General features: G+C 33.2%; 2 protein-coding genes across 3 annotated transcripts; one reads left to right on the forward strand and one right to left on the reverse strand.

Annotated features, from left to right (window-relative positions):
* Positions 1 to 631: 631 nt before the first annotated feature.
* FANCD2 (Fanconi anemia, complementation group D2) lies at positions 632 to 4,654 on the reverse strand. The gene is given in 1 exon segment (NM_001246218.1): positions 632 to 4,654. A coding segment is annotated over 1 exon segment (4,023 nt).
* A 538-nt stretch (positions 4,655 to 5,192) lies between these two features.
* LOC101744564 (nicastrin) lies at positions 5,193 to 15,591 on the forward strand. 2 transcript variants are annotated; one of them, XM_038015882.2, is made up of 15 exons: positions 5,193 to 5,491; positions 5,990 to 6,091; positions 6,986 to 7,178; positions 7,892 to 8,095; positions 9,154 to 9,255; positions 9,911 to 9,995; positions 10,066 to 10,135; positions 10,978 to 11,082; positions 11,779 to 12,029; positions 12,604 to 12,862; positions 12,984 to 13,138; positions 13,588 to 13,818; positions 14,359 to 14,461; positions 14,633 to 14,864; positions 15,381 to 15,591. In XM_038015882.2, the coding sequence occupies exons 1-15, from the start codon at positions 5,437 to 5,439 to the stop codon at positions 15,403 to 15,405; spliced, it is 2,172 nt and encodes a 723-aa protein (XP_037871810.1). In that variant the 5' UTR covers positions 5,193 to 5,436; the 3' UTR covers positions 15,406 to 15,591. The 2 variants fall into 2 exon arrangements, with proteins under 2 accessions (XP_037871810.1, XP_037871809.1); XM_038015881.2 differs by having other exon boundaries at positions 5,205 to 5,491; positions 11,776 to 12,029.
* The last annotated feature ends 930 nt before the right edge of the window (positions 15,592 to 16,521 follow it).

Below are 16,521 nucleotides of genomic sequence, written 5' to 3' on the forward strand. Positions count from 1 at the left end.
GTTTTTTTACGTTCTCGATAGCGTAAAAGTTAGCTCATATTTGTATGGAATGGGATCGTTTGCCTACTTTTGCCGTTAGGGGCGCTGTTCTAACTGCATACAAAATTATTATAGTTAAAAAACTCGCACTGAGCACACGGCTCCCCGCACTGATTAGGTAGGTCTGAATATTGTTAGCACCCTAGGAAAATTCAATTTTTGTTAATATAATTTAGAAAAGGTGTCACAATAGGAGAACTTGCAAGGAAATTTGAACCTAATTTGATGTGTAAAACCTAGAGAAAATAAATTATTTTTACAATTAAATTGTGCATGAAAAAAAGTGAACTTTATTTGTCACTTTAATTGTTATTTAAACCCCAAAGCTGAATGAAATATGAAGAAATTGAAACGTTAATGGAAAACATTTCATTTTGCGTTCAGCGACTTTCTAATTTTGTCTTAAATGCCACTCTCTTCAAATCGAGATCAAGTCAACGTGATGCGCGACCACCTCAAAAACGCATATCTGTAACTTTCACAAGTATGTTTAAATCTACATAGCTACTTGCGATAGTATAAAATGTTACAAAAAAACAAAAAGGGGCGAAATAGGCTTATCCAATAAAATTTATAGTATAACATATTTAAACTAGATAATATCACTTAAACTCTTAGATTCAGGGTTTAAAAGCTCATCATCAATGTTGTCACAATCATCATCATCAGACAATAATTGTTCGTCGCCGTCCTCGAGGGATTCTTCTTCATCAATACTTTCTTGAGAAGCAATTACTTCTCCATGAATATCTTTATTTTTGAGATTTCCCATCCAAAATGCTTCTGAACAGTTATTGGCTGCAAGAGCCGCTTTCACTTGATAGATAAGAGTTTCTAGTATTTTTTTTACAAAAGGTACCTTGTTTAATAAAGCTTTATTTTTCTTCAGTCTAGAATGACAACAAAGAGAATGTAGAAACCGAGTAGACTGTTGCAGGATTTTTAAAATTTGCAATACTTCATCTGTTTGATTTTTAAATTCTAATTTTAAAATTGGGATTCCTTGTAAAGTAAACAGTCTTAAAATTGGCATCGAATTTTTAAAGAACGCTGTTAAACTATTGCTCTTTTGAGTTTTTACAATTTCAGTCATAGATTTTAAAATGTCGGCTATATCTCTCCATAGCACTAAATGTTCTGCATTTGTCATACCTTTATCCAAACGCCTTTTTGCTGCTTCAAAAACGGCAGTTCCCAAGTTTCTAAATATTATTGGAAAATTGACTTTGTTAATGCATTTTAAGCCACGTAACGTATCATTTTTGCTTTCTAGTAACTTTATATCATGTGCTAATTCAAGACTCATTGTTTTGAGATCAAGAATTTCATTATTTATAAAATAGATCGAAGCCAAAAAGTCTATGTTTTGGTTGAAAGTTAACCCTTTCTCTGGTACTCCATCAAGTGTTTTCCATGATTGCGATAAAAAGTTGTGTGACAATTCTTTAACAATTTGGAGCATATTCTGATTATTCGAATGAGTTTGGATAGAATTCAACAATTCCACTAGTGAAACTGCTGTTGATAGCTGCAGGCAATATTTTTTGTGATATTTAAACACATTAGCAACATTAAGTAATATATCCTTCAGAGGTGCTTTGTCATTGTTTGAATTAACAACTTTTTTTAAGGAAGTTTTTAATAATGCATTATGATGGTTTTTAAATCCAATCCATCTAAAATGTGTAGTGAGCATTTTATAGATTTGTTCTAAGCCTGTGATATAATTTATAAGTTCTGGTGTATAAATTATTTCGTTATCATTAGATTGATTTTCAAGTATATTGTTTTGAAGATATTTTGTAATAGTCTCTAAATGTGCCATTGCTATGGGTAGTATTTCATTTACTTTTTCTGCATATTCTAGAGCTTTTTTAGGATCATATGCAAAACTCTCCTGTTTACACAAAAATGTGTTCTTTTTAATTTTTGATAACATTGTCCTTTGCAAAATGTCATTGCCACATTTTAAAACAAAATTGGTTAATTTTATATTGTAATCCTTGTCAAATGATTGAGATTTGAGTAACAATAGAATATTTATATTAATTTGTCGAAACGAGATACTATTCAATGTATCTAATCTGCTTTTGACAGATGTAGGTAACTGAGTTGCTTGAGATCTCAGTGTTTCTACAACGATATCAGGGCATTTTTTTTGTTTTGAAGTTGTTGGTGGGTAATTGGATGATTTTGTAATTTTTCTTGACTTAAAATCACTTGTATACTTCTTGATATGTAATAGGGAGGTTGGAGATTTGTATATTAAATTCTTACATTTTGAAATTATTTCAGTTATGTTTAATTGTAACTCTTCTATGTTTAAAACTCTTTTTAAAGTTTTTGTTTTTAGTGAATCATTACTTTGAATTGAAAAAGCGTTCACAAGCTCTATAAACCAATTAACAGAATAAATTAAGCAGTCTAGTATACTGCTCACTAAAGACTGATCTAGGTCTTCAATGTTGTCAATATCAAATTTTGGCATAATAATTGGACATCCCAGTAAGGCATCTATACTTGATAAATCACCATTATTTTGCTTGAAATGTAAAGACTGTACTAGTTGAAATAAAGGTGATAATATATTCATACTGATTTCTGCATCATGTTGGAGTGTTATACCTGCTATATTTATAGCAATTACTTCATTGTCATCATTCAATCCATACTCCATAATTAATTTTATTCCTGTAATTATTTCATTTTCTATTCGGTCCACAATAAAATTTTGAATCCAATCATTAGTGGCTGCATTAGTTATCCAGGACAAAAAATGTGGGTTTATATAATCTGCCATTGATATTATCTGAGATAATTCATCATAGAAAAAAGCAATCATATCTGAAAACTGTTTTATGCTTTGGCTAATAAGTTCTATTATTTGTGCTGCTTCTTTTAGATTTCCTTCAGGCAAATGACATATTGCATTAGAATTTTTAGTATGCGACTGTTCCTCAAGATTTTCCAAAGTTTGTTCAATCATTAAATATTTTACAGCATGGACACCAGCAAGAATACCCTGAACTTTAATTTTCGGATTAGAGCTACTTAACTCTTTTCTTATAATCATATGCATATCATCTTTAATGAATGAATTTTCTATACCATAAGCTAAACCACATAATAAGTTCATTGTGGCTCTTACTTCTGCTAAATCCATATCATCCATTCTATCCAATAATGATAATATTTGTAGACTTTGGTGTTTTAATAATGACTTATTTATGTTAAATACATAATTTAATGTTGTCAATATACTAGAAACACATTGTTTTGAATTCAAACCATGTTGAAGGAGTTCTGCTATAATTGTTGGATGACAGTCTTCAAGTTCTTTAAACATCAATACATAAATATGAGATGAAAATAATTCCATCTCCATTTCACCATTTGATTTTAAAAATGCCTTTGCTAGGTCTGTTAAATTTTTTAAATATTCTCTTAATATTGGTTTATACCTGTCAAATACTTCATCCACTAAGTCATTTCTTAAAACATCAGATTTCACGTGTTTTTTTATTAAACTTTCAACTTGCTTCTGCCTATCTTCAGATGTAGAATATAAAATCAAAAGAATTATGAAGTCTATAGACTTATGTTCAATACTAGTTTTGCATTGAGAAATAACCTTTAACCAAGTATTTGCCACCAGCTTCGAAGCGATCATAGTGCTCCTGATAGCAGCAGCAGTAAGAACTTGACTAGATGCAATATCTTCACTACTCATAGTTAATGTTGACCATCCCAAAGCTTTTCTCAAGCCATCTATTGCTGCCAAGCATCCATTTTCATTCAACCTGCTAGGCATTAATAGAAATTTTATAAAATTAGGGAAGTAATTACACTTTGTCAGACTCTTCAGAATATTAAGGGATTGTTTTTGTAAATGATCTTGCTCTTCATCTGAGAGGTTTAGATATATCAAGCAATCTAATATGGCAGGAATAAGGTCATGATCTTCATTTAATATTCTGCTGATTTCCATTGCTATATTATTATGTTGTTGATCTCCAATTATATCAGGTATTGCTGTAATTATTTTTAATCGAACCATCTTTTCAGATGTTATTTCCAAAAGGTTAATTAAGTTCATAGCCATTTTTTCACTGTCTACTATGTGGTCCAGACTTGAAAAGCATTTTAATATTATTTGTATCCATTGCTCTAAGCTTGATTGAGTTGCTTGATCAGTTGCTTTCTCAAATATATAATCACATAGTTTAGGTTGTAAAATAGGAACACTCAGTAATATTTTGATGACACTGTCATTACTGGGTTGTTCTTCAGAATTGTCCTTTATTCTGAATACGATATTTGGGAAAAGATAATGTTTGAAAATATCCATATCCTGACATCTTATCTGCAAATTTTCAAATAGTTCTCCAACGTTTCGAGGGTAATCGAAATGACTTTCTAAATTCTTTTTAATGTTTCTTATTATTTGAATTGACTCACGAGAAGCGCAATTTTTTTCTGGGGGGTCTTTCAGCGTAAGTCCACTATCTCTTAAACAAATATATAGATAGTTGTCCTTGTTTTCTTTTCTTGCCCTTTTGTTTGGGCTAACATAACTAACTTGCGATAATTGCGATTTATTTTTTTTGGGACCCATTATTTAGTTTTGGACGTAAATTTATCAAAACAAATATGTACGGTACCAACAATTTAAACAAAGTAACAAAAAATAGTATTTTTTATAGGGATTTTATGACCTGGTAACTAAGACCTTTAGGTCATGCCTTATGAAAAATGATATTAAGGAGTGAAATAAAATGAAGATAATTAATTTGAGACATTAATCAACTGGGGTGCATTTAAATGAAACGAGATGAGTGAAGTTGTGTGATTTGTTTTATTTTGTCTAATTAGCGTTTCTTCAGGTTTAAATGTGTAATAACAGTAGTTTATTAACTGTTTAGTATCTGTGAAAGTGCACAAATGTGGTAAAAGAAACAAAGCCGCTGAACGTAACTTTTTTTTTTGGAAGATAACTTCTCGGTTTCTTCCAAAAAGTCTCAGTAAATGACCACCATTTTACTGAAATTATACTTCATCCCATATCATCTCATCTCATTTTATAATATCATTTTCATTAAAAAAGTTACGTATCATTAAAATTAAAATAAGACTTGACCTAAAGATCTCAGTTACCACGTCATAATATTTCTTTAAAAAAATATATATATATTTCCGAAACAAGTGAATGAAAGAGACGATCCATAATAATTGAAAACCTAATATTTTTAAAATTAGCTTACCAGGTCCACCTAAAAAAGGAATAAAAACCTGTAACATTCTCATTTTCTGAGCGTATTACAATTATATCAGCTACTTAGTATGAAATCGTGTTGATCAAAGGAAAGTGAATGTGACTGAAGTGTTAATCTAAGCAGAATGTCTTTGAAACATATATATTTGTTAGTTACCATAATCTTACTCATATTTAAAGGTAACGTGATTTTTTTATGCTTAGCATTAATGCATTACTGATAAAAACCGAAAATAAGTTAAACGTCATGCTTTTTGAATGACAACATAGAATCATTCATTTTTAGTAAATAAATAAAAGCAACATACAATTGCAAACAATCGAAATAATCATAAAATGACCCTATATTATTAAGATATTGGTGGCATACCATAACACAAAAAGAATTTTCCAAACTACATTTTGAAAATTTAGCAGAAATCTTGTCAAAGAATTCAAAATTAAAATTTTGCTACAGTTTTATATATCTACCTCATATAAATTAATACCAATCAAGTCGCAGCTTGTAGCTTGTTCTGTTCTGTTTCTGTTGATAGTACCATGACAGAAACTCTCTTGAATCATTAATAACAACTATAAAAGTATTTTACTTAATAGAAATTCACAAAAATCTGAGACAACAAAAAAAAGAAAAGTTATGCATTAGAATATATCTACTTTATTTTCATAAACTTACAGGTTATAGTTGCGAAAGGCTACATGAACTGATATATTCCTCTATTGAAGGCAGTGCAGCCTGTTTTAGGCGGCTCAATGGCACACATCAAACTGGTTGCTCTAGTAAGTGAAACATTTTGTGAAGGATTAAGTTATCAAACATTACAAATAGCATATTGCAAAAACATTTTGGAAGTTTTTAAATGGAATATCACTTCCAATTTTAAGAATATAATATACAATTCTCATCAAAATAATTTTGAATTCATGCCATATTATTATTATTTCCATCCATTAGAATCTCAAGGCTGGATCCTTACTTTTGTAAAAACCTGATTAATGTGTAGTTTTTTAGTTGGGATCTAGACCGGATGGTCAGATGATGATGATGATGAGATACATTACATACAGTACTACTACAACTACTACAGTACATATTACAGAAAAAATACAGTGAATGCAGCAATAAATCAATGGTTATAGATAATATGATTGCACTTGATTGAATAAATAAATAGAACAAATCAAATATTTGCAGAAATTTCAATTTGAGAAAAATGAATAAAGTCCATAGGGAATATGATTTGTAATGTTTATCTTTCAAATGTGCAATATAATAGCTACTCCAACCTTCATCCCAAAATCCATGATTGCTTTGGATGCAGCTGTAGGTAATGTTATCAAACTAGATACTTTAAATTTCAACTCTATCTTAAGCTTTAACAGGGTATCCCTAATTTTCATCTAGTAAAAGATAGTTAAATAAATATTCAAAAGATTTCAAATGGTTTTACAATTATTATTTCTTTTCAATTGTTCTGTCTCACCAGAGAAATATGCACTTCAACAATATATTCATATTTACCTGTTTTTACAACATTGCTTGCGGCACTTTTTATATACATACCTTAATATAAATATGCATTTCCGAGTTACTACTTAAGCCTATTTGGATGAAGTCACTGCACAGCTAGTATTTTATAAGTAATTTAAAACAAAAACTTGTCATTATTGCAGCATCAGATAAAGGTGCAGTTGGAGTTGTACATTTTGTTCAAGATCATGATGATGTTTTGTGGCTTGCCACTAATGCATCTGCAGGCCCATATATGGCTGTTGTCAGCACATCAAAATTTGGCCTAGTAGAGTTTCTCATAGATCATCCAACAAATATTGCAGGAGTACTTACATATGAAAATGCTTCTGATATGTAAGTAGAAGGAATTTATTTTCATATGTAAAAATGAATATGAGATATTAATACAATTACAACTAGAATATATAGATGAACACCAGCCCATCTTTTGACTGGGGTGTAATAAATGTGGACTAATTTATTGGAGAATGGCCAGCAGTATGCTCTAAGCATTAAACCAGTGTATTATAATACAGTCGTCAATTAACATTTACTGCCTTTGCTGGTAGTAAGGTGTATTGTAAGCCCACATGGGTAGGGACTATTATCTTGCTTATTTCTGCTCTCAACTGGTCACACATTTGGGGTTTAAGGAACAACTGTTGATACTTTGTAAAAATTTTAACAGATTTTCATGTAGTCTTCATTGGCAACCAAATTTATTTGTAGAAGAATATGAGAAGATATATTAGAGAAAGTTATTAATGATAATGATTAAAGATATTTGGAATTAAATTTATAGAAATGTTAGATGTTTACACAACACAGATAATTATCAATACAAAAGTGTAGACAAAGTTGTGTGTTATGTTTTTATGCCTAAATTAAATCGTTTCGAGGAAATTTTGTATAGAAATAGTTTCAATCATGGATTACCTTTCCCATTTGTATCGTTAAACTTTCCCACTGCTAAGACTGGGTCTCCGTTCACATGATATAAAGAGTAATCCGTGTGGGAGAAAAGGCGGGGGGATTATATTAATATCGAATTTAAACCTTTGTTATAGCCCCTCATTTTTTACACATGACACAAGATGTCCAAATGAGTTTTCATCAGCAGATGGAAACCAGTGTTCATCTTCAAAGGAAGGTGGTGTTGTGTGGAATGAAAAAGGCACAGGTTTATTAAAGAGAGAAATACCATTTCCAATATTTTTCATACCAGAATCAAGATATGAAGAAATTGAAAAAATCAGTCATTGTTTCGGAAGGTAAGTTTTAGGGTTTTTCATAAACCCAAAAAAAGATTTACTTCTGATGAAATACATTTATGTTGTTAGTGTTATGCTTAGAAAAAGTTGAAATATTTGAAGACATAATATCACTATGTTAAATTCCACCATATAGACATTAAAGTCCTGAAATTTTTACCATTCACCACGGGTGTCCTAGTTTCAAATTCCTGATATTTGTCTATATCTGTTTGTTTGAGATTAGGATTGAAAAACACGTGACTTACAAACTGGCATAAATTTGATCAGGTCACAACAAGATAAGTCAACAGTGTCCCACAATTCAGACTACAGGCAGATTTAAAAAAAATCAATTCAAATATATTTTATTGTACTGATGTTCAAGGTAAGAAGATGTAAGAAAATATTTCAGTGGTTAATCATTGGATAGTTGCAGGGCACTTGCTGATTTTCATTAGTCATTACATTAGCTCATAAAATAATTCTTCTTCTTTTTCTCCACCACCTTACCCCATAGGTGGGGTCGGCACAGCAAATTTTTTTCTTCCATTCTCTTCTATCAGCCGTCATCTCAACACTCACTCCTCTCTCTCTCTCATATCGTCATTCACACACTCCATCCATGTCTTCTTCGGTCGACCTCTTCCCCTTCTACCTTGCACTACCATTTCCATACATCTCCTAGTCACATGCATCTTCTCTCTACGCATCACATGTCCATACCACGCTAACCGTCCGCTCCATAATTTGTTGTTTACCGGAGCCACTTTCACACTTCCTCTGATATACTCATTCTTTATCTTATCCATTCTTGTCACTCCACACATCCATCTCAACATTCGCATCTCTGCCGCATGCACTCCTCTTTCATAGCTCATAAAATAATTAAGAACATGAAAAGCTATGTATGCATCTTTGTATTACAGTACAAATAGTACAATTGACAGGTACTGATTTTCCAGCCCAGATGCATTATATTTATACAATGAAAATTCAGATAGCCCATTTATGTGATTTGGGTTTTCAGCTATCCAATTTAAAATAGTATGTAAAATCCTTTTTTTTGTTTGTTTTAGATTCAATTACGATAAAAACAACCAAAGGGGTCGGTCGCTATGCTCAATACAGTTGAATTCCTTCATGTTTGCTGCAATAAATACCGAAGTTTGCATGAGAAGGTAAAATTAATTTCAATTATAAAATTATTAAATATTTATTAAAATACACATATAATAAAAAAAAAATTGCGTCACTACATTGTGGAGCGTAATTACCGCACACACCACCATCCTACCTAAGCTGCCGCAAAGTAGCTCTGCGTGCCGGTCTGAAGGTCAACAGTCGTTGTACAATACAATTGAGACATCGACCTCGACTGACGGGGTGGACGGCGGTATTAACTTTAATATCTCTGGGCTCTGGTGTAAGCACCCATCTATACATATAAATAAAATTGGAGTGTCTGTTTGTAATATGTATTGAAATAACCGGTTTTTACTATATGCATATGAATATATATACGGTACATACACCAAAATAACATATTTTTACAATTTTTGTATGTCTGTCTGTCTGTTTGTTCCGGCTAATCTCTGAAACGGCTGGACCGATTTTGACGAGACTCACTGCTAAGTAACTGATGATATAAGGAGAGGCTACTTTTCTTTTAGACTAGCTTCGCCCCGCGGCGTCACCTGCGGTACGACAATAACCGCGAGACTCAGCTATCAATAATAAAATTTAATATTTCCGAAGCGAAGCGAGGGCGGGTCGCTAGTATGTAATAAATAAACTATAGTTTGGACAGATGCTCATGGTGTCGGTATGTTCCAGGTCAGCTACCTCAACGATAGTAACAACAACGAAAGTGTGCGATCCGCTTGGCGATCAAAACGTTTATTATTCCCTTTTCCCTAGAGTAAGTTCTTTTTTATATACATTGTACAATTGTGTTGTTGTTATGTTTTAAATTTTTCTTTAATTTTTAGACGAAAGAATCTAAGAAGCAGTCCATCACGTTGGTGACTGCAAGGATCGATTCAGCTTCTTTATTTGATGGTATATTTTTTCTTGTATATGCAAACTTTATCGCTGTGGTAACGGCTAAGTTATGTGCAATACAGTTATTGAAACGACTCGCACGCCACCTTTTCGGTACGGCAATGTCTCGAAAACTCGCAACGCAAGTCAAGACAATCATTTAACAATATATTAAGTTTAATATGTTGTTTTTCTAGATCATTTGTTTATTTTTAATGTACATATTAATTAAACATGCAGGCTATCGCTTTACGTTAATCATATTTGATACATACTAATTTAATTAAAATTCAATAATATATGTATTTATAGAGTACCAGTCTCGAAGTTGTTTCCGTTTGATGCTGCACAGATAGGCTTTTGAGAGCTATAAACTTTATTGGTCTAGATAGACGAATTTATCAAAGCCCCCCCATAGACATTAAACTGTAATCTAGCCACCCACTTTGAGGTGTGAGGTCAAATTTTATTGACTTTTTTGCTCACCTGTGGTAACCGCGAGGGGTTATTATACCAACTTCACCAAGCGTGTAGGTAAGCTCACGGGACTCAGCCTTGTGAATTTGCTAAGACTAGCCCTAGTAAGGGCAGTGCTTCGTTGAATCTACCACCGGATCTGAATCGCGACCCACTGAGAATATCCGGCGAGAAACTCGGTGGGCTGTGTCTATGCGTTGATTTACTCGCCGTACGGCAACCGGCGCTTGGGATGCCTAAAAGCACCGATAGTGGGAGGATCCGGAATTACTTAGTACCGTTGGCAGAAAAAAGGCAGTTTTATATTATTGCGAGATGTTTTTTTCTTCACAGTAGAAGTCGTTTTTGAGTGTTAAACCTCAAACTAACCTTTCATTTCGTAGGGGTGTCTCCGGGTGCTGCTAGTTCTGTCGTCGGCCTAGTCACGCTGATATCAGCAGCCGCCGCATTAGCTCAGCTGATTCCAGTTTCTAAATCGAATCTATACGGTGAGTTAATTCGTATATTTTTAAACTATACCATTACACAGTATCAGGAATACTATTAATAATGTAGGTTTTTATGTATCGTAAAAAACAAAACTGTTATTATCGGAAATGACGCAGCCGTCAACAGTTTAATGCCTGAATGAGAATGTCAATATCTCAATACTCAATATACTTAGGTTTTATGTGTTGTACGAAGTTTTATTTTACTGGTAGTAGTGCTTCTTGTGATTTCGCACGGGATGGTACTACCACCTTGCATATTTCTCTCGAAATTGAAACTTAAACCTCATGTGGGTTTTGGTATCCACATATCAATATCAATGAGTTCCAGTAACCACTCAACATCGGGTGGACTGTGAGCTCTTCCACCCATCGAACCATTAAAAAAGACATTATACGGAATGACCAAACAACAATCAGTTACTAAGCAGAGCGAGATAAATGCCGATTTGAAACGTTAATACATATTTCTTAAATTCGCAATGTAAAACTTCCTTAGCTTCTAGGGTTCACACGAGGTCAATGACCTCGCGAGTTAACTGTTTTTTTCTGAAATAAATAAGCGAGCAAAACAAAACAGGATTTTTTTTTTAACCCTACTTTATTTGTGAGGACACCTCCAACACACCTTGTACTAATAATGTAATTAATTGAAATGCTAGAATTGATTTTTTTATTGTTTTATTATTTAAGCAGAGACGAATATATTATGGACGTTATTCAACGGGGAAGCATTTGATTATATTGGTTCACAGCGAGTTGCCTACGACATAAAGCGCGGGGTGTGGCCGCCGAATGCACCGCTGGCACCGACCGATGTAAAACTACACGTTGAAATCGGCCAGATCGGTGGATCCTTATCAGATTATGTGAACGAAAATACATGGCCCTTGAACGCTTTTGTACCTACCCTCGCGCCATCAACAATAAATGACGGTGATAATGATGTAAGTCGACTTTCTTAAATTCATTAATGCGGTGTTAACATTTACTTGACATAGTTAATACGGAAATTGGTTTTAAACTTTAGCGGCTTTATACATCATAAAAACTAGCCGTGGTCACCGGAACAGCGCAAAGATTTAAGGAACTTATTAAATGTTTAAAAGAAACGTGGTAAGAACGCATTAAATAATAGTGTTTATAATGACAAATTAAACAGTGCCACGGTTCGCTATTATCAAATATTATAATATGAAATATGCTCATTGTTGAAACATTGTATACACTACACAATATCGTACACCTACATAAATATATTATCGAACTTATATGTTGCCAAACCCTTTGAAAATTGTAATCTTCAATAAAAAATTTACTGTTTGACTACGTCTTTACATCGTTCACGTTATTTGTCAACTTATTTGTGAGTATAAGGATATGTATATAAGAACATTAATCGCGATTCGAATTATGGAGGACTCTTCAATTCGTTATTTAATCGTAAATGACAATAATTTAAATTATTTTCACACGAGATTTAAATTAAAAATAGGCGTGTATGTGTGTGTATTTTTGCAGATACAAATCTTCCTGAAACAATTGTCGAATGCATATAACATGACAATACCCGGAATCTTTAATGGCTCTCTGCCACCGTCATCTATACATTCATTCAGAAGAATATTATCCAATGTGACAGAGAGCGGTGAAATGCTTGAAATGTTATTAGTTGATCACAAAGAGACCTTCACGAATGTTTTCTACAACTCTGCTTTGGACGACAGTGACAAAATCGCTTATGTCTATAAAAACATCAGTATGATCAACAATGTTACATGTAAGAAAAGCTATATATTTTTTAAATTAAAACCTATGTTTCAAATTTATGTTTTTTTTAGTCAAAATGTTTTAATGGCTAGAAATGTAGTATGTTGTAATAATGATTTTCTTGTTCCTAGTTATATCCACAGCTGAACTCATAGCAGATGGTTTGATGAAAGAAACTGACACTCAAGTAAAGATATCTCGGTTGGCGACGGCTTTAGCTCATGCACTATATCAAAGAGTTGTCGGTGAGGCGTACACTGGTAATATTACAGTGTCCGCACATTTGGTGAGTTTGCCTTTCTTTAAGCCTTAGCTGTTTACTTGTAGATCCCTTTTTGGAGAGATATGTAGACTTCTCATAAAAAAGTTTATTATCATATAACAATCCACTTTATTAAATTTATTGCTGTGACTTTATCAACTCTAGTATACCGATTTTATATCTTTGTTTTTGATTCCATAGATTCCATTAGTTAATTTACTCATAGATTAGTATTGAGAATACTATCGAAGGTAACTAACTGTTTAGGTTGAACACAGATTATTAAAAAAATAGACAGATAATACAAAATGTTCCATATAATATGTCAGTTAGATATAAACATTGACTTCAAATTACCATTATTTTTTCTTTTTTTTGCAGATCTGACTTAGCAAATTGATCCGTTAGATTTTAATAAAGCTTTATTGTGTTTAAAAGCTAATGATCATACATTATTTGTCAACGATAAACAGGTAGATGAAATGCTGTACTGTTTCCTGAAGAACGAGACGTGCAAGTTGTTATCGGCTGCGGAGTTTGGCGGCAACGAGGGGCCGCGGGAGGGTGCAGGGCCGGCGCCGCTGTACGTGGGCGTGACCTCCTGGAACACGGTGGCGCCCGTGTTCGCCGGACACCTGCTGGCCTTGCTTACCGGCACGCAACTCTCGCTCAACAAATCACAGTGCGAAACGAAACCAGAATCGGTTAGTGAACCTGGCTTTGCATTTATTTTCGTCGGGCCCAGCTAAAAGAACTTCCGTTGTTTTTTTTTATTTAGTGATTGAGGTTACCCTAGTTAGAGTATTGTTACGCGCTGGGGTTTGGAATAAATAAAATTCTACCGAAGTATAAATTACAACTGTATTAGCACTTAGAACACTTTAAAATTCTTAATTCACTTCTTCCGCTTCGCTTCATGTGATTCGCTGTTTCGCTTCGAGTAGATCCAATTACTAACTGACTGCGTGCCATCTCTGCAACGCTTTTATAGTCAATACGACATCCTTAGATTTATCGAGTACATTCTGGGCAAGTCGAGTAGCTTCGATGTGTGTTTCGGCTAATAGATGGCGGTGTACTTCTTGATTTTACTAGTGCCTTCGATATTCCTTCGGTTATTCGGCGATAGATGGCGTTACTCTTGCCGGCGTAACAGTATTGTTGGAATTTATACCAATAAGGAAGAAACAGAACTTCTAAGCCATGGTCATGACATTATTTTCGTGTTTACATTTCTTTTTTAGGGATATACAAGGCTCTGGTTAAAAGGATGGAATCACAATGGCGTTTGCATCGAGACCACAATGAACTTTAGTCAAGCACTCAGTCCAGCTTTTATAATATCAGGTAAATGAGTTTTTTTAGTAGTAATATTTATTAACTATTAAAGACGAAATGTAGCCATTTTGTCAACGTTGACGTTGGGTAAGCAACTAGATTAATAACTCTGTGTGATGGCTTAATGTTTTGAAATATCTCACAAAAACCGGAATCTAAAATTGTTTTTTAAAATTGCAGATTATGATTTTAAATCGGGTACGTATTCTACGTGGACCGAGTCAGTTTGGCAAACAATGTGGGCCCGAGTGTTCGTGTCGGCGAGCGGCGGCAGCGCGTGCGTGGCGGCCGCGACCGGTGCCGTGTCAACCCTTATTGCGGCCCTGCTCACGTTTTGGCTACGCAGACACTCATCACTCATATTTGTCGATCCGCCGTCAGCAACCATCGTTGTTGACGATGCTGCTTCCGGGTAACTATTACGAAATATTATTTTAGTAAAATAGACATTGTATTGTCTTATTGATATTAAATATTGCACATTTTTACTGAACATATCAGTGAAAATAAAAAATATATCTGTTAATAATTAGTAACTATCATCTATTTTTTCTTTCTTTATAAATATAGACGGACGGACAAACAAGACGAGTAGACATATCAATAAGTTGTTTCCGGGGCTCATAGAAATACAGTAGTCTTTGTCCCCATATCTTAAGTTCGGTGACGGCAATCAATTAGTAACATTGTCCAAGTTAAACGTTTACCAGAGACCGCAGACATCACAAGCCACCGCCATATATTTTCGAGCACATCTGTGACATCGTTACATAAAAATTATGTTTTTTGTTAAAAAAAAATGTCCATGAAATATGAATGATTATGGTTTGCTTATAAATTAATTATCTAAACTAAAAATCTAAAATAACATTATCTATAAATAACAACAAATTAATATAACACTTGTATTGCTTTTTCTTTTTTTCAGAATTTTACGTTCTGTGAACTGTTAGAGAGTGTGACAGCAGTCAAGAAATATTATTTGGCTGTGATTTATTTCACAACATTTGCCACATTCCATCCGCTTAATTTAATAAATGGAAAACAAAATTTTATTAACAATAACTTATGACTTTATAAGTACAGGTAATTAAATCTAAATATAGTATTTAAATTGAAATATAAATAATAAAACCTTTTATTTTCTTTTCTTTTCATTAATATTAATTTTCCTTTTCACTAACATGACCACCAAGGAGGTTTTCCAAGATTCACGCAAATCTACTTTAGTAAGATGAAGTAAATCCTTATCCCTATTATACTGGACTGCATATTTAGCACAACATCGACATGATTAATCTCGTGTATAGTTGTCCGTGCAGTTTGGGCCATAAATAATCGCAGCGGTGAAGCAAGTATTTCGCTCTCTCTTCCACTCACGGGCCTTATTGACGAGCATAGTGATGCGCATTATTGTTGTCGATAAGCGTTATCGATAGTGTATTTAGTTTTGTCATTTTGTGGGTTCGTGATAAAAATGAAAAAAAATCACTAATCTAACCCTTATACCACATATCGCCGCAGTGAGTTAACAAGAACAGCAGAAATTAACACTTTGTAACTTGTCGAGATCTATTTTCATTTCATAGAAAAAGTTTAAAACATTGTTAATAACAATACGTGCTTGTGCTGGTATATTTTTGCCAACAAACAAAGTGTTACTTTAAATAAATTCTACCGTTTTGCTACAAAACAAAGGAGTATGTAGCCATTGTGTCACTAAAGAAATTCAGGGAGCGAATGCACAAAAACACATTTCTCTTCGACATATGTACTATAATTTGCAGGTAGGTACATCAAATGACTCTTAACAATGTCTCACCACCCCTATGGGCAAAAAAACGAAAGGCCAAAATAAATTTTGCAAAAAAAACCTCTGCGTACAATTTGGGTATTTACGTCTTCCTAAAAACAAGAAGATACATTAATATTGTTATAAACAGAATGGGAAAATTTTTGAAACAAAATATCCTGTTTTGGTGTATACATTGATTTAAAGGGAAAAAAAAACAAATTAACGTTGTAATGTCTATGGTTGTAGCAGTTCTAGAAAGATGCTAATACAAAAA

The sequence above is a fragment of the Bombyx mori genome, chromosome 15, assembly GCF_030269925.1.
Source record: "Bombyx mori chromosome 15, ASM3026992v2".
NCBI lineage: Eukaryota > Metazoa > Arthropoda > Insecta > Lepidoptera > Bombycidae > Bombyx > Bombyx mori.

Coding starts and splice junctions, on each gene's coding strand:
- LOC101744564 (XM_038015881.2), top strand. CDS start 5,437: ATGTCTTTGAAACATATATATTTGTTAGTTACCATAATCTTACTCATA. Junction 5,492..5,989: donor AATCTTACTCATATTTAAAG/GTAACGTGATTT, acceptor ATAAACTTACAG/GTTATAGTTGCGAAAGGCTA. Junction 9,996..10,065: donor ATTATTCCCTTTTCCCTAGA/GTAAGTTCTTTT, acceptor TTTAATTTTTAG/ACGAAAGAATCTAAGAAGCA.